Consider the following 27,658-nt stretch of genomic DNA (forward strand, 5'->3'; position numbering starts at 1 on the left):
TTACATGACAGCCCCTCCAGGCGCTCTGCTGGCGTGAAGCCAGGCTGAGGGAAATACGCTGATGGTTGTGGGATATGTGGAAATCGGAAAAATTTACTGTAGTATACCGGGATTTGGGAGTGAAGATCGATATTATCTGACAGACGTTAGTACGTTTTGGAACAGCACATTGCAATTGTGTGGGAAAGGAATGATTTGAGGCAGTTCTTCGATTCTCTTTAATTGAATAGAATATGGTTATACAATTGAAGATGGGCTGTTGATGTGGTGTGAATATAGCTACCAATGTCAGATTGTAATTAAATTCACTAAGTATTCCGTCACCTGTATTGGAGACAGAGAAGGAAATTCAATCTGTAATCAGAACTGGAAATGCGTTGTAACCGAACACGTTATTTGGTAGTAATCTGTGTGTGGTGCAGTTACCACTAGACGAACATTTCACCACATATGCTCCTGTCAAGTACTTCTCAGTAATAAAATAATATAAAGAATTGGTTCAAGTTATCTGGATGCTGCCTAGTGACATCTTTGAGAACGGCAGATATTTTATGATTTGTGGCTTAGAAACGATTGGCTGCATTACTATGAGCTACTTGGACATTTTATCAGATTTCCGGCAGGGTAATGGAATTTAGTGATAATGATTGGAGAATTTTTCTGCTGTTGAGTTTTGTGCAGCTTTCTCAAGAAATGTTTTTCAAACTGTTTCCTCTAAAGAAATGTTGCTTATGTTAGTTTTTTGATATCTTTCATTGTAGTGCTTGTTGAAATGTCGCTAGAACAATCATTAGTTCTCCACTATGTTGGGCAGACAGAATGATGAGAGGATTAAATTTTTATCATTTAATTTGGAAATAACGAAATATAATGCAGTGAATTTTATTTCCTTACTGACATATGGCACTGTTATGTTAGCATCTGAGCAAGTTTCTGCTGGTTGTACTGCCTGGCGAGTTGCAGAGGGGTCTTCCCACCTCCGTCTCTGACCTCTCTGTTAGCCCCTGCCTCGAGCAGTGCAGCTGCCGACTCTTCGTGGCTAAAGACTGCCACAAAGTGCAGAGGTGTCCTCTCCAACTCGTTCCTGGCGTTGGGGTCGGCTTTCCACTCCAGCTGTAGCTGCACGAGAGCCGTGTGGCCATACAGTGCAGCCACATGCACGGATGTGCTCTGCCCACTGTCCCTGGCGTCAGCCTCGGCCCCGCCCTCCAACAAACACCTCGCCACCTGCAGGTGTCCCTTGTCTGCTGCCCAATGTAGGGCAGTCTGCCTGGACGCGTCCCTCATCCTGACGTCCGCCCCTGCCGCCATCAACAGGCGTAACTGCTCTAGCGCCCCCAGCTGAGCTGCCTGGATCAGCCTGCTGTCGCCCTCTTGTTCAGAAAGGCTCCTGCAGAAATCACCGAGGTTCTTGAGCTCTACGATAAACACACTCACAAAGCGATGAAAACAATCACAGAAACAAAACTGTCAGCAGTTGTGAATAAACATCTGTCTGTGATACGGAAAAGTCAGATTATCAGATACAGACATTCAGCACCGCCCCCTCATAAAGTCTTCATCCGCTTTCCAATCAAAACTCCTGCATTCCATCTGCTACATCAGTTGTCAAATTTCGTCGAACAATAAGCCCCTTCAGCCTCAGCATGCTATTGTCATTCGTCGTAACCTCCACTAACACATAGACTTAGTACAGCCATCACTTGCTCTCTGTCTGTAGCAATCCCTTCGGACACTTAAGGGGGTACGACGTCAAACGGGCCGACTTGGAGCATACACCTGTAAGTATGGTTTGAAGGCTGTGCAAAATTCATCAAAGAATCTCTCTTACTTGTGAAGAAAAATGTACCTATAGCAACAAATGCAGCCAATAGTAAGCGAAAATATGATGAAATTTCACATGTAAAAAAATTTATTTTGTTATGTTTTTGAACTTCCACTGCTATGAGTGTGAATCCCGAATCCTTCCTGGTCATGCTGACAAAGTTCTATGAATTTATTTGTAAAAGTATAGACAGTAGAAAATAAAATGTCCTGTGGTGCCTCTTCTGCTCCAAGTCGGCCCGTTTGACATCCTACCCCCCTTAAAAAGCAAACACACGAACTTAATCACATCTCAGGCAATTTCCTTACATGGAAGCAAATAAATACCAGGCAACTTATTCGTATATTTTGTGTCACATGGACACCAAGGAGAGAAAATTTTAGCAGTACACCAAATAAGTTGGTCAGCATAAAATGGTTCAAATGGCTCTGAGCACTATGAGACTTAAAATATGTGGTCATCGGTCCCCTACATCAGTACCCTACCAACGGCCGGATTGTTCAGCATATTTTAGATACAATAAAGGTACCAAATCAGCTCTCCCTGTGCCCACCCCCTTCACACAAACACATAAACATGTGTTCACTGAAAGATACCCATAAACATCTGCACATAATCTCACACCCAAACGCCAAGCCCACACTACTGAATTGCTGCACACTCACTCACTTTTTGACTAGATTACTCTTCTGGCTCCCATGTCTCCGAATGTAGCAACAAAATCTGTAGCCCTTAAGAGGAAATTAATACGTCGCCCACTTTTGTACATGACCGTAACCCATATTTCTGTAAGCCAACTTTAGCTACTTGAAAGTATTATGTTCCATACTCTATTGATGTAGGTACCAAGAAACTGCACCTTGTCATTGGCATTTGTAACCTCAATACAATGAACCCAATAGGTAGTAACTCCATTCTAATTCCATAACTTGTGTGTTACATGTGGTAAAGAGTGAAATGCAGCAAATTATTTATAAACCAAAGACAATCAATAGTAAAATTCTTTTAATATCATGCCAATATAGATGATACAGATGATAAATCCAATATCCACTAATCACACACACACACACACACACACACACACACACACACACACTACAAATATTATGTGCACATGCAGATGCTGATTTCGCTGTTCCAACTGAAATAGAGTCTTTGCAAGCAAACAAAAAGACTGACTAATGCAGTTCGTACATTGAAAATATGTCTTTGTTTTCTGACAGATATGCGAAAAGTTTTTTGATGTTTCATATCGAATAGTTAGGCTGACAATTGCAATTTTCAATGAGTGTACAGTGGACAACGGCCTGGAAGTGGTTCGATCCCCATTGCGTTTGCTAGCCAAGATTCTGGCGGAACTGGAGCACCTTTCCCAGCTTGGAGTGTGCATTGGTTTACAGGGACCCGCAGTCTGACATCAAATACTGCAAGTGGTAGGACTTCGTTTTAAAACACACATAGCACTGGCAGAGGTCAAAGTTGCATGTGTTAATCCTACAGGTGTGGGTCAAACAGTCAACTGTAGAGTTGGACACTCTGGTATGGAGCAACCAAGGTGGCTCACACGCAAATGTCTCTATCTGTGTCTAACACCAATGTTGTTGTAGTGGTAATCACTCGGCAACTGGTATGGATCAGTGACACTGTAAGATTTTTAGCCTACTGCTTCTGTCATTACTGTTCTGCATGTCCTTCGATCAGCTCTTTAATTATCAGCTGTCTGTCTCATCGCTTCCAATACAAGAAACTGCTGCTCCAGTCCAACGCTGCGCAGCTGAGCTACTTTTCTGTATGCTTGGGCATTTGTGTGGGGTCTTTGGTGCCTCTGTAATTTGCTGTTAAGACATGGGGAACTATATACTCTAAATCTACTGTTAAAGCAGCCACATATGTTACCCACAGTGGCAGGGGATTAGGTTTTGTAAGTGTGTGGTTACAAAGACTGGCAGAGATGCCGACCTATAGGGATGTGCTCAAAGTGTCAACCAAGGCCAGCTTCCCCCTGCATCTCGAGGAGCTATGAAAGGTCATGCTGTACCAAGCAATTTCGTGAGTCGTATTTCTCCAATGATGTAAGCAAGTTACATTAACAGCTTATGGACTCGTTGATGAATATTCATTTGTACAAATATGGAGACTGTCTGAAGTCCTATAAAGCAGTTTTCCCAAAACTTTAAAGTTCTCTTTCTTTTATATCTTCTATGCATCTCTAAAAAACTTCACAGTGTGGACTTCATTGACAACAATAATTCAGTCCAAAATATTGCAATGTTATCAACAATCATCTTTTGCACATTAATTGTTGCTATCCCATATTTCAATTGCTGGACATACCAATTTTAAAAAAGTACTAATATGAAACAGATGAAACGCATGATTTAGTCACAAAAGTACGAAGGAAACCCTAAAATTATTATACCTTAAGATTTTTTAACTCTATGTCCCTGTAAATTCCTTTATCATTTATAACATTTTCCTCTTTTCTCTCTCTACTGGTGTCAAATATTACGAATATCCAGAATGAGATTTTCACTCTGCAGCGGAGTGTGCGCTGATAGGAAACTTCCTGGCAGATTAAAACTGTGTGCCCGACCGAGACTCGAATTCGGGACCTTTGACTGACGCAGGCAAGTGCTCTACCAATTGAGGTACCGAAGCACGACTCACGTCCGGTACTCACAGCTGTACTTCTGCCAGTACCTCGTCTCCTATATTCCAAACTTTACAGAAGCTCTCCTGCGAACCTTGCAGAACTAGCACTCATATCAGCGCACACTCCGCTGCAGAGTGAAAATCTCATTCTGGAAACATCCCCCAGGCTTTGGATAAGCCATGTCTCCGCAATATCCTTTCTTTCAGGAGTGCTAGTTCTGCAAGCTTCGCAGGAGAGCTTCTGTAAAGTTTGGAAGGTAGGAGACGAGGTACTGGCAGAAGTAAAGCTGTGAGTACCGGACGTGAGTCGTGCTTCGGTAGCTCAGTTGGTAGAGCACTTGCCCGCGAAAGGCAAAGGTCCCGAGTTCGTGTATCGGTCAGGCACACAGTTTTAATCTGCCAGGAAGTTTCATTACGAAAATGTTTCACTTAATGACAGCTAGCGGAAACAAGAAGCTAATATCAGAATATTACTCCAATTATGATGAGTACCATTTGAGAAGATGTACTTGATATAAACAATATTGGAAGTGTAATGAATTAAATGCAATCAGAAGGAATGACTGTGTCAGTGACAAGTGAAACATTTAAGATACACTGAAATGGTAATCAGTGTTAAGCGTTCAGATATTCTGAACTTGCAGCGTAGTGAACCAGAGAAGACAAATGGAAGCTGCTGACAGACCAGCACTATAATTGCGATTCCCTCATTAGAGTGAGCACTTACCTGAAACTTTATATTTATTTTTCGCTGTGACAGATAATTAAAAGCAACATAATGGCGACCAGACGAATTCAGTTGAAGAGTGTGTCTCAATTTTATGTCGATGTCAATTGCTCTGGTGATAAAAAAATTTCCCCTTGTATGTAAATCCAACAGCATTCTTTGTACTTGACGTATCAAGCAAGGTGGTTCATTGCTTGGCACATTGGATTCACAAATAGGAGAGACGCATCATATCCCTGTCAGACCCTCTAGATTTAGGGGTTTTCTAAGATTTTTCCTAGATTACTCCCAAAAAATACTGGGATGGTTCCTTTGAGTGGGTCATGGCTGATTTCCTTCTCCCTCCTTTCATAATTCGAGCTTGTGTTCCGTCTCTAACGACCACACTGTTAACAGGAAGTTTCCATCAAATCTTCCTTCCTTCTACAAAACACCATAACAGGCAATGCAAATGTGGACTTCATAAATTACTATACAATTTTTCTGTGACTGTGAAAATGTTATTAAATACAATCTACCAGTTGGCTTTGATTTTAGCATTGGTATTTTTTATATTATTATTTGTTAATACCTGATGTCAACATATTACAGTCGAATGTAATCTAGTTATGATATATTTATCCTATGTTGATCAAGATTTTTTCCCTAGGGGACTCCATTGCAATTAAGAGACATCTGTAAATAGGACTATGGTTGTTCTCCAATATTTTCTTGTCATCCGCGATGTTCAGCACCACTGCTTGAGCTCCAGCGACTGCGGCTCGCAGCAGTACTTTTGTTAGATGTGGCATAGAGTTCTGAAGACGTGTACCACGTCCCACTGACGAACATAGCACTGCTTATGTTTTGTTAGAATATGTGGTGGGCAGTGGAAGGAATATTGCTACAATATTTTACTGATGGCATTTGTATCCATGAAGTTAACATTTTGAGATTATCAAAAATTCCCATCTCAGGATCCTTTATCAGTGCAAACATTTTCTTACGGTTCAAATGACTCTGAGCACTATGGGACTTAACTGATTAGGTCATCAGTCCCCTAGAACTATGAACTACTTAAACCTAACTAACCTAAGGACATCACACACATCCATGCCGGAGACAGGATTCGAACCAGCGACTGTAGCGGTCACGCGGTTCCAGATTGAAGTGCCTTTTACTGCTCGGCTACTCTGGCCGGCTACTCTGAATTAACTGACACCATTTATCCCGGTTAACTTAAACTAGTTCATGTTCAGCCTATTTATGATTCTATCTATGCCCATTTATGTCAGTTTGGATTCTTTTTACACTTCACTTTCACTTCACTACTTGGACATATGTTGTCAAGATTTTCTCGATTTTCTAGAAATCGTCCTTCTTTTTGATCAGCAAACTGATTTCGTTCATTTATACATCCCTGATTTACCATCTTCATATAGGAAACATGAAGTCCTGGTAATGTTTCGAGACAGGTTGCGTCTAACATTGCAGACAGTAGCCATCCCTATTGAATCTGGCTATTCACTGGTAATAGTGTCATAAACTGTCCATTAACATTGATTCAGGATGGCTCATCTATTACAATGTTGTACCTCACGTTCATCACCTTTTTATATTTCATTCGATCATACACATTGTCAAATCCCGAATGGTGGATGACTTTTAAAACGTATTTGTGTATCCTCAGTAAATCCAGCACGGTTGTAGTGCCTTGGCAACCACCTACAATGTTTAAAAGAAGTACTGTCATTCTGTTATGTAGTGCACGTGCTAAAATTTGAAATCCATATTGAGTAATGTTGTCAAGTCACAGTCATACTTCTTTGAGATGAACACCCCCTACCCCCCAGTAAAGCCTCTATGAAATATTGGTTTGGCTGATAACTTCGCTATATGTGTGTATCAGGACTCAACATTTTTGAGGAGCGTTCAGATATTGGAAAAGATTTGATGATTTTATCCTGAAGATGAGTTGATCACCTCTCATATTTCTCGTCAGGTTAAAGTGATCAAAACGCTGTCATTTCCTTCTGCAGTACTGCCTGTAGCAGTAGACTCCTTCTTCTCTACTTCTCTCTGGATTCGCACGCAGAGTATTGAAATGTGTAAAAATATTTTGTACTTGCTTCCCACATCCAGCATTTTGTTGCATTTCATCTTAACTCTTCTGCTGGTGGCTTCTTTGCCCTTCTCCTTTACTGTGTGATGTGTAATACTACAGTTTGGTTTCTCGCTGTGTTTATTTCCGTGTGTATTTGCCTGGGTTGTAAAAATTAGTCATGTTGTATTGATTATTATGCTGTTTGCGTCGTCGTCAAAAAATCACATTGTGTGTTACCTGTTGATAATGGCCATGGAGCCACGTGGAATTATCGTAATCATTTGTCGTTTTCATTTGCATCACTGTACACTCGTTTGTGTACTGTATTAGGGATCATCTGATTTTCAGGTTTGCGTAATATAGGGACCAATGTATCCAATTTTAGAAATGTGGGGAAGGTGTCACACAAGTTGTGTACATTTGTAAGAGGGTCGTTCAATAAGTAATGCCACACATTTTTTTAAAAAAAATCCATTAATATACATAGGCGGCATTTGATGTTAGTTCTGTGCTCCAACGAAGTTTTGAACCGTTCTGGCAAATGGCAGAGGCGTAGTACAGTGTCAAAATGGCTTCTACATACGACTCACCTCACAAGCAGCGTGCTGTTATTCAATTCTTGTGTGAAGAAAAAAGAAACCGTGGTGCACATCCATAAACGTTTGTGTGCCGTGTACGGCGATGCTGCAGTGTAGGAGTACAGTTGGTCGATGGGTAAAAATAGCTACAGTTTCAGTAAATGCAGAAACAGAGCTCCATGATCAGCCACGCACGGGACTTCATGTCACAGCCACTGCTGCAGAGATGCTGAATCGTGTGGATGCCCTTATTCGTGCCGACCGGCGTATCACAACTCGAAAATTGGCTCTACAGTTGTCGGTCAGCATTGGAAGTGCGTCTACAACAATAGAGGCTCTCAGATAGTCAAAGACGTGTTCACAATAGGTTTCATGAATGTTCACAGGAGACGACAATATTCAAAGAAACTGAATTGTTGGAGCGTTCTGAGACCGACAGAGAGGCCTTCCTGTTATAGATCGTTACGTTGGACGAAAACTGGGTGTACCACTTTGCACCAGAAACCAAAAGGCAGTCCATGGAGTGGCACCATCCTCATGTACACAAAAGAAGAAACTCTACGCCCTCTGCCGGAAAAGTCGTGGTGGCTGTCTTCTGGGATTGTGATTGCGTCATTCTCGTGGATGTGATGTCAAGAAGGTCAACCACCAATTCAGAGGCATATGTGAAGATTCTGAATAAACTCAGGAACCGTTTCTGACGTGTTCGATCGCACAACAATCCAGCAGAAGTCTTGCTCCAACACGACAATACACTCCCGCACACAAGTCTGAAAACATGAGAGCACATCGCCAAATTGGGTTGGACATCACTGCCTCATCCACCCTACAGTCCAGATCTGGCACCCTTCCATGTCTTTGGTCCACTTAAAGATTCTCTATTGCGAAAACACTTTGAAGATGACGAGAGAGTAAGTCATGCAGTGACTACAGGACAAGAGCTTTTACCAGTAGGGAATACATTCTGTTCCACGACGTTGACGTATGACCATAGAACGTAGAAAAACAGGACATGGACAAGACATGTTGTGCATATTGTCACCAAATTCTGACTCTTAACAATAAATCTGAGGAGAAAAAATGTGGGGCATTACTTATTGGACGACCCTCGTACAAAATCGTGTCTCAAACACCACTAGTGATCTAAGAAGCTGCCGCTCACATTTCTGAGTCCGTTACACCATTCTGTAAAGATGCACATGTGGATGAGCACACACACACACACACACACACACACACACACACACACACATTCACACACAAACACCACTAGCCACTAGCCAAAAAGTTACGACCACCTGCTTAATGGCGTGTTCGTCCAAATTTGGAATGTAACTGATTCGAGTCGTTGGTAGCTCCCTGGAGTCTATGAGCAGATCACACAGTTCCCACAAATAAAGGGTTCGTGGCTTGTGGCTACAGAGTTGCCATCTGACAGTACCCCAGATGTGTCGCATTGAGTTCACGTTGGGCGAGTTTGGTGGCCAAGGCATCAGTGTGAGTTCACTGTCATGATCCCCATAACGCTGTAACACAAATACCGCCAGTTAACATGCTGAAAGGTGCCATTGTTTTCACGGATGATGTAGAGTGTGATGTGGTACAAGTGCTGTAATAATGTTCAAGTATGTCACAGGTGCCATGGTGCATCAGATTACTTCCACAGTACACAACAAAAACTACTCAAAGTTACTAAGAAAGGTTATTAAAATATCAAGTAACATGCTCGTAATGTCAGAGATCTGTCATTCTGACAACAAACGTAAGTCTATATGGAATGTAGTGAAACGAGGGACAGGACAACCAGTCACAGAACAGAATAAATCCATATGGATCATGTTTGCATACGCGACCATATCGCAGTTGGTGAATCTATATGGAATGTAGTGAAATGAGAGATAGAACAACCAGCCACAGAACACTACCAGAAGGTGGCTCCTGCTTATACAGCATTTTGGCCTGAAGATGACCACAGGCGTGGTCGAAACAGGTTACCAGAATAAATAAATTTGTGTTCAAGACTGATTTTAATAGTAACTATTAGTAATAGCATTGATCACTGGCTGCTCCCACGATGTATTCAAAAGTAATAAACTATTGAACAGAATGGAATGATGAGTCATATGTAGCAAATGCTATAACAATCATTTCTTAAATATACCGCAAAGCATAGGGACAAACAGTTGAAGGAAATATATCATAGCTGTATCTTGAAAAAATAACTCACATAAAATTCAGTCATACGATTTTATCATCAACTTCTCCTTCTGAAATTAAAAAAAAATTGTCCACCCTCTCAAAAACAAAAGCTCTTCTGGTTATGATGGTGTTACCAATAGAGTCCTAATGATCTGTTCCTGTTTAACAAGCCCCATATTCTCTGAAATATGGAATGCGTCACAAACTTAACGAATTTTTCCAGACAGACTGACATATACCGTTGTTAAACCCGTCTTTAAGAAAGGTGACAAGAGAGATATCAATAACTAGGGGCCTGATTCACAGCTGACATCATTTTCCAAAATTTTTCAGATGGTGACGTATTCTAGTGCAGTATCTCACTGTAGCAACAATAATATTCTCAGTAAATCACAATTTGCATTTGAGAAGGATTGCCCTACTGACAATGGCATTTACATATTCCTTCACCGGATTTTACGGGCATTGGATAATAAAATAGCGTCGGTTGGTATACCTGCGACCTTTCTAAGGCCTTTGACTCTGTGAATCACAGTATTTTCGTAGATAAACTGAAGTTTTATGGGATTGGTGGTGTAGCCAACGGGTGGACAATGTCATATCAAATCAAAAGAATGCATAAAGTTTTAGATAGTAATTCAACTAATATAACCTGGGGACATAATTCTCACTAGGGAGAAATCACTATGGGATACCGAAGGCTATTGTTTCTTATGTGTGTAAGCCATCTTCCTCCTAATATACAACAAACACAATTAGTTCTTTTCGCAGATGGCATTGCTATTGTGATCAATCAGGTAATCATACAAAAAGAGGCGAAATGGTAAACAAAGTTTACTAGTTTTCTGCTAATGGTCTCACCCTCAATTTCAAAAAGACAACAGATTCGGTTATGTGCATCTAGGGGTACTACACCAATGATAAGTGTAAAACATAATGGGGAAGTAATAAATATGGTGGAAGCTTCAAAATTCTTAGGTGTCCATATTGACAAGAATGTAAATTGGAAAAAGCAGATTTTGGAACTTCTAAAACAAGTTAGTTCAGCCACATTTGTATTTAGAATCACTGCAAATCTATGGGAGACAAAAATCAGTAAATTGGTGTACTTTGCATATTTTCATTCATTAATATCATATTGAATAATGTTCTGGGATAACTCATCTTTAAGAAAGAAAGTCTTCATTGCGCAAAAACGTGTAATAAGAATAATACGGGGTGATCACCCACGATCATTTTTTTAGACGTCTGTTTAAGGAACTGGGCATTCTGACTACTGTTTCACAGTTTTTTTATTCCGTCATGAAGTTTGTTGTAAATAAACTACTACAATTCGAAAGGAACTATGATGTACATAATTACGATATCAGAAGGAAAAATCACATTCATTACTTCAGACCAAGGTTGTCTTTAGCACAAACAAAGGTGTACAATGCTGCAACAAATGTTTTTGATCTTTACCCGGTGATATAAAATGCCTGATAGACAATAAACAAAAATTTGAAAACATACTGTAAAAGTGGAAAAGGTGTCACGTAGCACTTACTGAGTCACAGCATCTGTTTATCGTTTTCTCTTTGAAAAAAGAGGAAGAGAAAACTTACAAATGCTCAGAATGTAACCATGTGTGCAAATTCATTTGTGATGTGAATGTAAAGAGACTTGGTACACATTATTACGATTTATCGTGCAAAATGATCCATGAAACATTTAAGTAACTCACTAACTAGTAAGAACTAACTAAGTAACTGGTTAGACCAGACGTTTGCTTAGATGACGGCATGTCTGAACACGACCATCGACAAGAAATCTATTTCATCCAACCAGGCAACACATCTACATTGACCCACAGTCCAGCCTCTATGATCTCGCGCATGTTACAATAGTAATTGCTGCTTCCACTGGGCCGACATGTGAAGGCGTTGGTGTCTGCTGCAAAGAGCCCCGTGGTCAGCAATTCGCACTAGCCAGGTTGGTATAGAGGACTTGTGCCTGTCGCAGATCATCCCCTACCCTATTTTACACAGCGGACAAACCTCCAACCTCCACATTCTGCACTGAGGCATGGGCGTTCAACATCTTGTCGCATACTATTCGATTCACTGTCGTTCAGTCACTTTCCACAGATGCTCACGATAGTAACACGCAAACAGGAAACCAGCTTCATTGTTTTTGAGATGCTGGTTCCCATATGACTGCCCACAAAAATCTGTCATTCATCGAAGTCGGTGATGTCAGTGGGTTTCCCCATTTGTGGTCTGCATCACTGCTAGAGTAATTCCACATTCGTCTTTAGTCCGTTTATACATTTTATTTACTGCTCCACATGTCCCAAATGTCATCATGTGTTTGCGCATGCATGTTGCTAGGTCATGTTACATTAAGAGCTTTCGTTTTTTTTTTTTTTCTTCCATGAGGTGATCCTCACTGTGTTCTGCTTCTAATCCGTTCCTCAATACTTTCTTCTGACTCTTTGTTAGCATATATCTCCTGTGTTAAATGACTCATCAAATTTATATTCGCCAAATCTGGCATAGTTCTTCTGGGCTCTTGTTCCTGTTACAGCTTCGGTGAAAGTGTCCTTCGTCTTCTATGATTGCTTGTTTTGCACCAGGCTTTTAAATGTACAGTGGAACTGTATGTCATGCAAATAAGTGGCTGACCATCCTAATTAATCAAATCACCAAGTTCTTCAATCACTATATGGGACGAATATGTTTTTATAAGTCAATTCATACTTTTCTCACTTCGTTGTCAACAAAATACTCGTTTTCCTCCCATGTTATCAATTGAATAGTGAAGAGACTTCCATATTATAGAATAGCTTGCAGCACCCTGCTCTGATTAATTCCGAAAGGTATGTTGAATACTCTCACTTTTGTTACTCTTAGTGCTGTACAAGTATTTTTCATGTGCAAATTGCCCCATCTGTGACTTTAAAATAAACTGCACTGATAATTAAGTCATGTTGTAAAACCATCAATTCACTGTCCGGTAGTGATTTTTTTGTGAACCCAGTTTCCAATATTCACTAACATCGATCACTGTTTCCAAAATCAAAAGTGAGTTTTAGGATGGAATTACGCAAAAAGTGCGCCATGATTCATGAGGAACAGTATGCATGGGACGTGAAAGTCTATCAGCTGCATGAGGTCGTTTACATATAACAAGGCGCAGTGGTCCGCATGTTTCCACTCAACTGTTCTTATAACAGAACAGACTGGAGTTCTTACCCATCACATGCAGGTGGCTTAACCATTAGGCCACCCTAGCATACCAGCAGGTCTCACACAAACTGTGGCTGATGACACCCATGATTTCCAAACATTATCAATAGAGGTTATCATACACATCCTTCATAGTAACATAAGCCACGATCCTCCATAGACTCCATTCTCTGAGCGTTGCTATTCCCTGATAACCTGTGGGACAAACTCCGCTACTAGCGTTTGGCAATCAAAGGTGGAAACATCAGTGAAGTGGAAGACTGAGCCATAACTGGAGGCATGCTTGGGCAGCCTAATGGTTCAGACGACTGATGCGATAACCAAATATCCAGGTTCAAATCCCGGTGTGGCCAAATTTTCAATAGTCACCACATATTCATGTGACCAAACAAATCATTGAAAGCAAATTACAATTATTTTTAATTAGACACTCGAAACAAGTGATATCATACTCTTGTGGAGAATATCCTTTTTTTTTTTTTTGCTCTTCTACTTCTATTTCTGCTTACTTTATTTCTTTCAGAGAACCTCCATACAGTGATATTCACAATTATTCATTCCAATAACACCTAGGTTTTTCTGAATGACAATACACAAGAACAATGCTTTCACATCTATTTCCTTCAGAAGTAATTTGTAACATACATAATCATCACTGAAAGCAGAGCCTGCATAAAGATCACTATATAAAGAATATTTGGGAAAGGATATATTTCCCATATAGAGTAAGTTCGTTTCGATGATCCTGTACTAAATATATTTCACACCCACTCAAGCTTCGAATTTCTTCATACAATAAGTATTATAGAAAAGAAATAATGTGTCCAGACAATTTGCCATTGAATTACCAAAAAAATTCAGAAATGAAAATCGATTTTTTATGATCGTGTCCTAACAGGTGGTATTCAGAAATGAAATTCGATTTTTTATGTTAATGTCCCAACAGGTGGTATTACACACGAGGAAATTCCGCACGTCTAGTGTCGAAACTCACCGCAAATGAGATACGTCGGCATCATGGGGTGGTGGAGTGTGTCGGGCAGCTGTGGGAGGCGCAGCTGCGGCAGGAGTCCGGCCGTGATCACTTTGGGGCTGACGGTGACTGCTAGGGTTGGTGGACCAGACCTCTGTGGTGGATGGTGTACTGCAAAGAGGGGCATCATGTGGTGGGCATTATCACTTGGGGCCAAGGGTGCCTATTCTGTATCTTTCCGCCATGGACCGATAGTTTCGGTACTCAAGAGCACCGAACGATCTAGTACTCGAATTAGAGCCCCTGCATTTCGAAAACTATACCGTTCGGGTCTAGAGAAACGAGGCGCTGTTGTCGGTTCGCATCGCGCAAGCCAGTCAAAAGCAAGCAGCTGCAGATTCGCGCATGCGCACTGCACCGCGCACAGCGCCACGAACACAAAGTGGCTAGCAGACGACACAGGCGCGCTATTCTTCCAGGTACCGAAATTTGCGTTTACGTAGCCGTAACGCATGACCGCATTCCATCGACGTGACGTGCCCGCCTTCATCGCCCTTGCCTCCTCCTTAACAGTATCAGGCGCACTATATCCATTTCCATGATTCTCAGCTGTAACGCATAGAAGTGTTTACAGTTTCCCTGACCGGATGTTTCCATGCGTGCATAATAACGATAGCGTATTTGACTGTATTCTGCAGATTGTCGTAAAAGCCGCATTGTCATCTTATTCCCATTCACACTGACATCGTGTTTTGGATTTACGTTTCGGAAAATGAGTTAGGAATAGTGTGTAGTACCACATTGTACCAATACATCTATAAAAACACCCGAAAAATTGATTCTTAGAGTTTCAAAGAATAAGAAGATAAACAGAACGTGATTATAACTCGCTCCTAGAGATACAAATGATTAAGTAGCTCACTTCCCTATATGATACGTCAACGATTTGGGTCTTAAAAACAAAACTGAAAAACCGCATTTTCGAGAGCTCCTGCAGTTCGCCGAAGTTTATAACATGCATCTCATGAATGAAAATGTTTCGTATATGGTGCTACAGTCTAAAACCAATATGGCGGAGATCTTTTATCTCTGCCTGCTGTTGTTGAGGATCCGATCGCAATATTATGAAGATGACTGCTGCTAGTTACATTCCCAGTAATTTAAATTGTGCTCTTAGATTCCTGTCTAACCGCATACTCGGAAATCGCTAAGTATTCAGAAGAAATGGTGAAATATTTCTGACAAAAAAAAATATACAGGTCACTATCGCTTGTTTCACTCACAGCAATTTCATGTCCAGCAATTTCATATTTGTTTTTTAAACACTTAGAAATCACGAAATCATTTCTGAGGAAGTGCGCTATTATAAGTAAGTAATAACGAGCATTGCAGAAAAGTGTTAACTTACACGAATAACAATGTCTCAGAACGTGTTGCAGAGGGGAAAAAAATGATTTGCACCCCTCCGTGAGCGAACCCGTGTCTTTTCACTTCGCCTTCTGCCACGCTAATCACTTGGCCACGTCAAACAACGGAAATTAATGCTCAATTCCTGTACTATAGGAGAGAGGAACGTAGGCTTACTTCGTTGCCAAACGGTGCTGCGTAAGTCATAAACGCATTATAGTTTGGAAGGTTTCCAATATCAGGCTTCACATGATTACTTTCCGTTGTTACTTGAAAGTTGCAAAGATGTTTCGATAATCACTAACTAAACCATTTGTGGGATAAAGTACGCAAAGTCACTAGTAACGTCAGTTGAAACTCATGTAATATACGTAAGCAGAGCCGATATCTTGATATTTAATGATCTTTAAATTATTATTTGCATAAAAACAACACGTATTTTGAGAGAATATTGACCGTAAACTTTTTTTTATGTAATCATTCACAGTAACAACCTAACCTAACGATAATTCTAACAAAGGAAAATAGTCTATTATGAACTCACTTTCCAACCAGATGCGTCCTCTGGTGATTCTTTAAGAACACAATTACTAAATCCAAAGCTAAAAGCGATAAATGTGTTTAAAATAACAAATTATAGGTGTACATAAACCACAGCTCACCGATCGACAGGGCCAGACCTAAATCCAAAACCTCTCGGTACAATTGTCATAAAATCGATGAGGACCGTTCGGTAACAGCTCTCAGAAGCTTACTGAATAGGATATTTTGATAAAGATCCGGAAATGACGTCACTACCGAGACAAACCTACTACCCCGATCGGTATGAACTATACAGAATGGGGCCCCAGGGGGCTGTTTACTAAAGACAGCACCACTGAGGGTTTGTCTACAGTGGTAATAGAACACATCCTGCCCACGACAGCTTGCTAGCCTGTCAGTTAACATGAATGATTCACCAGTGAATTAATCAGGTTCTACACTGTTTCCTCTAAATGCCACACAGCTGTAGACTAGCATGTCAATAACAATTTATTCAAATTTAATCACAACAGATGGTAGGGTAAGGCGACCTACCAATGAAACAAAATCGCAGAATTTCTCTGTATTACTGAAAGAAAACGACTAAATATTACGAAAAATTTGTAAATCTTAGAGAGTATAAGCAGTTTGAAAATGTCGCTATTTCATTTTTTTTAAGTTGAAAATGCAGAGTGGAAGAAAATTTTAAACGTTGGAGCATTCTCTTTTGACGGAAATTCTTTAACAAGGTATGTGTTGCTCACAATATGATACATATGTGATAATGTTACATACATTGGAGACGGAAGATTGTGGTTTTAAAAATAAGGTAGACAACACACAAAACGATACATATGGGTAAGTGGGATTTTTTCTGTGGAGCATATACAGGGTGAAAAGTATTTAAACCCACAAACTCTGGGAGGTTGTAGGGGACATCAAAACAAATATTTTTCCCTAATGTCACTTTTTCCTATGAGAATTATTTAAACCGGTGGAGGCCGTATTACGCTCTTCAGTTGTTAGAGGCCGTATTACGATCTTCAGTTGTTAGAGGGCGTATTACGCTCTTCAGTTGTAGGCAACTGCTGTCCACCAGTGTAGCAGTGCATTGTCTCTGTTTACTAATGGAGCGATACACCTGGAGTGAGTACACTAATATGGTTAGTGCGTACTACGTAGCGCACCACAACGGACGAGCTGCACAGCGGGTTTATCAACAACAATATCCTAATCGCCGTATCCCGCATCATACGACCTTTGCTGCAGTGTGCCAACGTCTGCGTGAGACCGGGCCATTTAGCAGATTACCTGGACAGGGACGCCGTCGCACGGTAAGAACGCTGCAGTTTGAGGAAGCTGTCTTGCAGCATGTGGAGCGGGATCCTTCAATCAGCACTCGTGCAATTGCACTTAACATGGGGACGAATCAGACGAATGTAAGAACAGCCCTTCGAGAGCAATTGTTACGTCCATGTCACTTACAGCGTGTACACAACCTGGAACCAGTTGATTATCCACCCAGATCACAGTTTTCGCAGTGGTACCTGGAACAGTGTGAAACACATCCTACACTTCCATCCTCTGTGTTGTTTATCGATGAAGCAACGTTCGGGCGAGATGGAGTCTCCGACATGCACAATTCGCATGTTTGGAGTGAGGATAACCTACATGCCACAGTTACTAGCGCTCAACAAGTGCTGTTCTTCGTTAATGTGTGGTTCGGTGTTATTGGGGACTGTTTAATTGGGCCGTATCTGCTACCTAGGCCATTAAATGGCAGGCACTATTACAATTTTCTCGCCAGAACATTGCCAGAATTGCTGGAAGACGTCCCGCTCCCTACAAGACAACGTATGTTGTTCCAACACGACGGGGCGCCGGCACATTTCGGTCGTCGTATGCGTCGATTCCTGGACCGACGGTTTCCGGTAACGTGGACTGGCAGAGGTGGTCATGTACCATGGCCTGCTCGATCCCCAGATATGTACCCTCTGGACTTTTTGTGTGGGGAGAGGCGTACAATCTTGTTTACGCAACTCCTGTTGCATCAGAGGAGGTTGTCTGGATAGTAGCAGCAGCAGGAACAATTCAGGATAGTCCTGGGGTTTTTGCCCGTGTCAGACATAACATGATCTGATGGTGTAACCTTTGACCGGCCGATGTGGCCGAGCGGTTCTCGGCGCTTCAGTCTGGAACTGCGCGACCGCTACGGTCGCAGGATCGAATCCTGCCTCGGGCATCGTTGTGTGTGATGTCCTTAGGTTAGTTAGGTTTAAGTAGTTCTAAGTTCTAGGGGACTGATGACTTCAGATGTTAAGTCCCATAGTGTTCAGAGCCATTTGAACCATTTGGAGTAACCTTTGTTAACGTGTCAATAGAGGCATTTTTGAAAATCTACTATAATTGAAATTGTGTTGCGTTAATGTGCTGTCTCCTGGTCATAAAAAATGGAAAAGTGTTTGTTGGTTTAATTAATTTGCCGCCAGAGAAATCTTCCTCTACCGGTTTAAATATTCCTCGTAGGAAAAAATGACATTAGGGAAAAATATTTGTTTTGATGTCCCCTACAACCTCCCAGAGTTTGTCGGTTTAAATCCTTTTCACCCTGTATATATGATAAGTACGTCATAGACAACTACAGAAATTTCTCCGTTGGTTTTCTCTTTTTCTTTATATTATAAAGTCAACCACCAATGGGTAGGAACTCTTTTCAATTTTTCTTAGTATATAGACCCTAATTAAAAATGAAGGGACACACAAGACAGAAATCTATACTTTTTTTAATGGACAGAAACAGATCCGAAACTTGAAACAGAACCATTAAACACAAAGAAGGTTCCTCATTTGATATTTTCCACTCCAGTAGCATTATGAGAAATTCCTTACCACATAACCCTTAGTGATTACAGAAATGTAATTTTTGTTTTTTGGAAAAGCACAGGCTTCAGAGACGTAGCTTCTAGATCTTTTCCAGCATTTCTTTTTGTTTGGTGCAGATATATGTGTAGCTGAATGAACTCTTTCCTCCTCGAAATTCGCCCAAGATAAAATTTCCTCCAGCTACACGTTCTGGCTATGTCACTACAAAATGAATAGTGTGGATTCTTCCAAGGGATCTGCACCATCCATGCTGTCACCATTCTTCAGAGATGTCGGAATCAGAATCAGTTTTCTTAATTTCCATTTTTTGTACTTACCATAGCTTTGGTCACAGGCACAGCTTCCTCGGTCTCGTGCTTTTGGCCTACTCTTTTTTGTTTTGAAATTTTTCTTTCCCAGCAATGAGTTTATTGCTGGAATTATGGTCTCTGGATGTTGTGCTGCTGGCATCTGAGAAGGGCGACAACATGCAGTGCTCAGCTGTGCGGCTGGTGGCTGGGATGCAGGCGGCGGTGTATCGCTTTTTTGGAATCAATCTTTTTTGAAAGCTGGTAGTCAAAGGAAGGCAGGATTCGGTAACGACTGGGGATGGGGCCGTAATCAGTAATTCCAGTCTCAATAAGAAATGAAAAAAATACCACACATTATTAATGAAGGAATAAACAGCTGTGTTTTCAGCGAGTTACAGTTTAGCAAATCATCATTAAATACAGATGCGGTACATAATGTTTTAAAAGCAAGCCACTGTGATCTGGACAGAAGGCCTTACACGCAAGGACTGGCAATAAATTAAGGTTTAAAACTCGCTACAACTTACAATTTACAGGTATTGAAATATTAAAGGCAGGTCGCCACAAACACAGCAGAAGGCATCAGACGCCAGGAATGGCAGTAAATAAGGTTTTGAAGGCTTACTGCGTAAATACAAATACCAAATTAGAAGGCAAGCAATCACAATCACGGCTGAAGACCTTACACGCCAGGAACGGCAATAATACAAAACGTTTAGAAACCTGCTGTCAGTAAAATATCAAAGGTTAATTAAAAAACAAGCAACTGATCACCAAATGCGTGAAATAAGATGATGGTAAACTTTGTAACACAATCTTTAACATTCGCTGAACACTACACTGCTAGATTTATTCCCGAAGGCGACCACAACTATTAACTAGACATATATAACCTTTAATGTAGGCATTACAACGTATCGTAATACATAATGTAATAATAAAACACAAGAACCAGTGTATAAGTTCCTTAAAGGGTACTGAGGCAGATTATACCCGCAGAAGGCGTGGGCTGAAGGAGTGTTACACTGAACTACTGGCCATCAGACCTAATCTTAGAACACACATGTCTTACAAGAACCAAGGGACCACAGATGGTGCTCCAGGAACCGCCCTCTGAGAAGGACCAGCACCAAACACTTACGCGAGCGATGAGATAGGCAGCCAAGACTTGCATTCACTTCCCAAGATGGTAACTCAGACTAGTGGCAGTCTAACGAATGCCTAATGATAATCTTGCTGAAGCTACCTGACGTCCGATAAACCAAATGCAACGATTCAACAATACCTCAAAGCCGGAACCGGCGGTCTGCAGTACGTCCCAAGAATACTGTGCTTAGAGCGCCTGGGACTAGAAAGGAATCAGTACCACCAGAGTAGAAGAATCACGAACCGGCCGCTGGTTGAACGTAACAAATTGTAATAAGTTGAACGCACTAAATAGTAATAAGAAGTCGAGGAAAGCTAATCAGACCCGCCTTTCCCAAGCACTCCACTCGCTGCTCTTCGCCTCGGCGACACTACGAGCAGCAACACGAACCCAAGTCACTGGAGAATCGCGGGATGTCAGAATGGTGGAAGTTCCTCGACTTGGATTGAAATGCACTCATCTTGAAGCTCGCTGGATCATGTTTACGACGAGGTCGTGCACCCTCGTGGCCACAGCCCTTTCATCCGGTAGTCCATGCGTGCCACCAGCGGTCCCAGCATGTTTCGCACTGCGCGGACCTGGCTCCTCCTGAGTCCACAACCGATCTGGCCCACTCATACGACCCGGAAGAACAACGACGTCGCCCCAAAGATAGGGCAACAGTTACTACAATCGACAACCGCCGCTGCTGCCACTATCGGACAGGCAACACTTGTGAAACCGAGTGGCGGCAGTCAACACGAGAAGAAGACAAACAACCGCAACCATGCTAACTAAACGATACCGTCTCGCCTCCAATAGAGGGCGGAAACCTACAAACAGCACCAACGCAAGCCGCAACACGGCTCACTTATCATGTTTAAGGATTATACTGACTGCTTAATAATTATCTCCATATAACAAATGTGACAATAATTCAGTAGGTACAGCAAAGTATTATGTGCCTGGGACTCAGATTTGGTGGGTGCATCTAACAACCCTACCACAACAAAGGTCAAAAATAGTTTGCTCACGCTGCTAAATATTGCATTGTCGGGCAACAACAAAGTTATATTATGTGGCAGGTGTCATTAGAGCACAGTTAATAAAGTCATTTCATGAAATAATGGATAAACTAGGCACTCATCTTTTCGTGTTTCCCACGCTGGTCTCGTTGTGAATTCATGGCTCAATCGTACAAAATCTAGGTAGTGGATTTCAAGCACGGATGCAAAGAGACCTAGGTGTTATTCTACGATATTCAAAAGTTTTATATATGCGCTTCACAAACCATTCTTGAAGATTAAAGTATTGCAAGTTAGGACAATGGTGATGTAAAAAAGTAATCAGCACTCCGAATTTAAATTACACTTCTTTTTTATTACTTTTGTTGCAACATCACTTCGCAATATAAAACATACTTGAAAATATCTTCCTCACTGTTAAAGTTCACATTTCATAAACTGACTACAATTTGTGTCTTTTCAACATGACAACCAAGACTTGACTCTCTAATAACCACTTACGCGCCCAGAATTCAGAGTTACAAGTACGTCAAAGATCATAGTGACAAAAGAAAGAATACACATAAGAATAATATCATTGCAATATAAACATATCGATGTATCAAAGTACCTCTACATTAACGAAATCAAATCTGAATGTTGTCACAGATATCATCATCATCATCATCATCATCAGCCAATTCAATCATTAGATGATATATGTTAACTATTTTACAGAAACACAGTAGAATATTGCTGGTATCGAGAGGTTGAGGTGAGGTGCCTTAATGGTTACGTAATTCAAGTACCATTACGTACATAATCAGTACTTCCATAAGTGTGGCATATGCTCTAGAGCTGTACATACATTTGTTTCCAGTCTGCAAGTGCTGTTTGTCAATTTTTTTTACTGTCAAAGTGAAGATCCAAATGGAAGCACAAATTATGAGTTACTGTTCCTGTCGAATGACGGAATAACTTTTGTGACAGGTATTGATCCTTATTGAATACTCTTGGCATATCGTGTTTTGGAAAGTTTGCATGTACCAGTTTTAGGAAACCTGGACCTACACACTTTGCCCAACAACTGTGCTGGAGGGATACAATAACTACTGGACAGGACAGTTTAAATACATACCAACAAAAATCATACAACAACTGTTAAATGTACTTAATGTGATACTCTGATCATGAGAAGATGTTTGAAGGGCCTGCAGGTGGTGCAACAGATATCAAGCTGTAGCAGGCACAGAGAAGAAAAGGACAGCAGGTTTTGAAATCTGCAGAAAAGGAAATTCAGCGAACGAACTGATGCAGATAAGTAATAATCAGTGTTGTGATTATTAGAGGTGGATCAGTAACTGCAGTGCATGAGATACAGAAGGTCATCAACTGGGTCCTTGAAGAAGGAAACCGTGCACCATGCAATGGACGCCTTTAGTAACGCCATAGAGAACAGACATGGTTGGTGGGTAGAGTCTCGATTCCCACTCCTTCATTTATAGTGTTTTGGCTGGTAAAATTTCCCCTCTCTGTGTGTTGTAGAAGCTAGCGCACAGCACATTTTCTGAGGCACAACTGAACAGAAACGAAAAGGGAACGTGAAGGACAAACACAGCATCATGGGGGACTGCCTGGAGCTTTTGTATTCTTTTCAGGTGCTCACAAAGTGTCTGAGGAGGAAACAGCTACATCCTGCTACACACGTGCATACGTCAGATTGTTTATGGGATACCACACCCTCCATACACGCTTCGAGTGAGAAAACCAATATTGAAACTTCCTGGCACATTAAAACTGTGTGCCGGACCGAGACTCGAACTCGGGACCTTTGCCTTTCGTGGGCAAGTGCTCTACCAACTGAGCTACCCAAGCACGACTCATACCCCATCCTCACAGCTTTACTTCTGCCAGTACCTCGTCTCCTACGTTCCAAACTTTACAGAAGCTCTCCTGCGAGACTTGCAGAACTAGCACTCGTGAAAGAAAGGATATTGCGGAGACATGGCTTAGCCACAGCCTGGGGATGTTTCCAGAATGAAAAGCAATATTGTTTGTTGTTAAAATTACAGGGGTGTAGCATATATGAACCAAGAAAATGAAAGAGATATACACTTAACAGCCAGAACATTATACCCCTGACCTACTATGGATGGAAACTCTTTCCGGCAATATAAGCGTCACTTGGCGAGGAATAATTGCTAGCCAGACACACACATGGTGCATGCAGTGTCAGACCATGTTGTCTGCGTGTAGAATGGGTAAGGTGTGCAGTCTATCTGATTTTGGCCGAGGGCAAATTGTGATGGCCTGAAGACTCTGCACAAGTATTATGGGAACTGGACTACTTGTTACGCGTTTGAGAAGCGCTGGGGTGAGTGTCTTCAACACGTGATGAAACCAAGGTGAATCCACGTCCAGATGTAGTGGAATTGGGCAGCCACCACTCATTACACTTGTCAGACGTCGTAGACTGGGCAGTCTGCTAAAACAGGACAAGCGGTGAACTGTGGCGGAATTAACATCAGACCCTAATGCTGGGCAAAGTAGATGTGTGTCTGAACACACACTGTACCAAACACACCTAATGATGGGCCTCCACAGCTGATGACCTGTGCATGTGCCAATGTCAACACTATGACACAGGCAATTACAACAGAAATTGGCATGTGACCATTGCCACTGGACGTTAGCTGAGCATTGCATACCTTCTTCACCATGCCTGTGGTAGGACTCAAATCCGTCGTCTCCCAGGGAAACAGCTCCTTGACACGAGTACTTCAGCATAGGGACAAGCTTACAGCGGTTCCATTATGCTCTGGGGAACATACGCGTTGGCATCCATTGGTCCACTGGAGCTCGTGCAAGGCAACGTGACGGCCCAGGAGTATCGTACACTCGTTGCAGACCACAGACACCCCTCTGAACGATCAAATTTCCTGGAGTCAGTGGAATTTTTCGACAAGTTAATGCACCACATCAAAAGGCCAGGAGTCTTTTGAAGTGGTTCGAAGAACACAGCGGCGAGTTCCAACCAATTGATGTGCTGTCCCCCCCCCCCCCCCCAATGTGCCACATATGAACCGTCTCATTCACATCTGAGATGTGATTCAACGTGACGTCAGAGCTAATCGCCCTCCCTCCCCAGAATGTACGGGAATCAGGTGACTTGTGTGTGCAGATGTGGTGCCAAGTCCCTCCAGCGACCTACTAAGGCCTCATTGCTTGCATGCCATGATGCGTCACCGCTCTTATCTGTGCCAAAGGTGGACATACTGGCTACTAGGTAGGTGGTCATAATGTTCTGGCTGATCAGTGTATGTAAACATACAGGTTTAGCACTGGTGTGAAAACAGAAATTGGTCTAACCGTCTGATTTACTAAACCTAAGGTTTCTACAACATCATTACATCAACAATAGTAAGTCTTAAAAATGTCTCTGCCCCGCACGACCCTTGCTGCCTTGCTGCAGCATACAAGTACAGTGTTCCAAGTGCTGGTAATGTGTGACACTCTGGCTTCTCATCTCCATTTTTCTTGTATGCATTTACAGTTACCTCATTGACATCACTAACAGAGACGCCCAACAACTTCAAATACTGCTTTGTGTAAACAGGTTTACAGCAACACAACGCACCGAATCAGCAGCCCTGGTTGCAACCTACACACATCAGTGTCAGATTCTGCACTGAGCAGCACATAATCGTATACAAAGCAAAAATGCCTCATGCCGTGAACACAGTCAGTACGTCCGTTCTCGTGACAGTTGGTCCCAAAATCCAAGTAACAATTTGTTGAACACATGGAGTTAAGCACAAGTAATCACTGCAAACAACAATTTATGCAAGTCTTATAAACGTTCTTCAATCGTGATATACAGGGTGGTCCACTGATCGTCACCAGGCCAAATATCTCACGAAATAAGTGTCAAACGAAACAACTACAACGAACGAAACTTGTCTAGCTTGTAGGGGGAAACCAGATGGCGCTATGGTTGGCCCGCTAGATGGCGCTGCCATAGGTCAAACGGATATCAACTGCGTTTTTTTTTTAATAGGGACCCCCATTTTTATTACATATTCGTGTAGTACGTAAAGAAATATTAATGTTTTATTTGGACCACTTATTACGCTTTGTGATAGATGGTGCTGTAATAGTCACAAACATATGGCTCACAATTTTAGGCGAACAGTTGGTAACAGGTAGGCTTTTTAAATTAAAATACAGAACGTAGGTACGTTTGAACATTTTATTTCGGTTGCTCCAGTGTCATACATGTACCTTTCTGAACATACCATATCTGAGAACGCATGCTGTTACAGCGTGATTACCTGTAAATACCACATTAATGTAATAAATGTTCAAAATGATGTCCGTCAACCTCAATGCATTTGGCTATACGTGTAACGACATTCCTCTCAACAGCGAGTAGTTCGCCTTTCGTAATGTTCGCACATGCATTGACAATGCGCTGAAGCATGTTGTCAGGCGTTGTCGGTGGATCACGGTAGCAAATATCCTTCAACTGTCCCCACAGAAAGAAATCCGGGGACGTCAGATCTGGTGAACGTGTGGGCCACTGTATGGTACTTCGACGACCAATCCACCAGTCATGAAATATGCTATTCAATACCGCTTCAGCCGCACGCGAGCTATGTGCCGGACATCCATCATGTTGGAAGTATATCGCCATTCTGTCATGCAGTGAAACATCTTGTAATAACATCGTTACAACATTAGGTAGGAAATCAGTATACATTGCACCATTTAGACTGCCATCGATAAAATGGGGGCCAATTATCCTTCCTCCCATAATGCAGCACCATACATTAATCCGCCAAGGTCGCTGATGTTCCACTTGTCGCACCCATCGTGGATTTTCCGTTGCCCAGTAGTACATATATTGTCGGCTTACGTTACCGCTGTTGATGAATGACGCTTCAGCGCTAAAGAGAACGCGTGCAAAAAATCTGTCATCGTCCCGTGATTTCTCTTGAGACCAGTGGCAGAACTGTACACGACGTTCAAATTCGTCGCCATGCAGTTCCTGGTGCATAGAAATATGGTACGGGAGGAATCGATGTCGATGTAGCATTCTCAACAGTGACGTTTTTGAGATTCCCAATTCTCGCGCAATTTGTCTTCTACTGATGTGCGGATTAGCCGCAGCAGTAGCTAAAACACCTACTTGGCCATCATCATTTGTTGCAGGTTGTGGTTGACGTTTCACATGTGACTGAACACTTCCTGTTTCCTTAAATAACGTAACTATCCGGAGAACGGTCCGGACACTTGGATGATGTCGTCCAGGACACGGAGCAGCATACATAGCACACGCCCGTTGGGCATTTTGATCACAATAGTCATACATCAACACAATATCGACCTTTTCCACAATTGGTAAAAGGTCCATTTTAACTCGGGTAATGTATCACGAAGCAAATACCGTCCGCACTGGCGGAATGTTACGTGATACCACGTAGCTATACGTTTGTGACTATTACAGCGGAATCTATCACAAAGCGAAAAAAGGGGTCCAGCTAAACCATTCATAATTCTTTACGTACTACACGAATATGTAATAAAAATTTGGGTTCTTGTTTTAAAAAACGCAGTTGGTATCCGTTTGACCTATGGCAGCGCCATCTAGCGGGCCAACTATTGCGCCATCTTGTTTCCTCCATCAAGCTAGACGAGTTTCGTTCTTTGTAGTTTTTTCGTTTGACGCGTATTTCGTGAGATATTTGGCCCAGTCACTATCAATGGACCACCCTGTATATGTTCATTGATGTATCTGTTTTGAAACATGGATCAATCTAGAGAACTAATGAACCTGTTATGGGAAGGTAAAGAAAGTGTTATGAAGTACCTGCACACAGCTTCTGTAGCTGTCAGGGAAGATACAGCACAGGCACCGGTAAGCAAACTCACTCTCAAGGACGCCACAGCGTACCGCGAAGTGTTGGCTTGTGGGCGGACACCTACGTGTATCTGGGACGGTATGGGCCATCCCGCGAGTGCGTACCCTATTCCTGGAGGTGGACGCGCCGCTGGCCGTGCCTCCGCAGCCGACAGCGCCGCCACGGCGCCATCCCCCGGCTGCAGTGGGCCACGGATCTCCACGGCCGCGGTATCCTCAGTTTCATTCGCCGTCGCCAT

At 42.0% G+C, this 27,658-nt stretch overlaps 1 protein-coding gene across 1 annotated transcript; it reads right to left on the reverse strand.

The window, feature by feature from the left end:
• Window positions 1-909: 909 nt before the first annotated feature.
• On the reverse strand, window positions 910-27,658 carry LOC124553237 (ankyrin repeat domain-containing protein 6-like). Its single transcript, XM_047127126.1, has 3 exons — window positions 27,525-27,658; window positions 14,289-14,473; window positions 910-1,418 (listed from the first exon to the last, which is right to left on the reverse strand). The coding sequence occupies exons 1-3, from the start codon at window positions 27,656-27,658 to the stop codon at window positions 910-912; spliced, it is 828 nt and encodes a 275-aa protein (XP_046983082.1).

This window comes from Schistocerca americana, chromosome 11 (assembly GCF_021461395.2).
Source record: "Schistocerca americana isolate TAMUIC-IGC-003095 chromosome 11, iqSchAmer2.1, whole genome shotgun sequence".
Lineage (NCBI taxonomy): Eukaryota > Metazoa > Arthropoda > Insecta > Orthoptera > Acrididae > Schistocerca > Schistocerca americana.

What these genes read in the sequence shown, in the direction of transcription:
- LOC124553237 (XM_047127126.1), bottom strand. Translation starts at nt 27,658, where the DNA reads ATGGCGACGGCGAATGAAACTGAGGATACCGCGGCCGTGGAGATCCGT. An exon ending in CGTCCACCTCCAGGAATAGG is followed by an intron (nt 14,474 to 27,524) that starts GTACGCACTCGC and finishes CTTGGCCCCAAG; the next exon opens with TGATAATGCCCACCACATGA. An exon ending in GCCGACGTATCTCATTTGCG is followed by an intron (nt 1,419 to 14,288) that starts GTGAGTTTCGAC and finishes TGTTTATCGTAG; the next exon opens with AGCTCAAGAACCTCGGTGAT.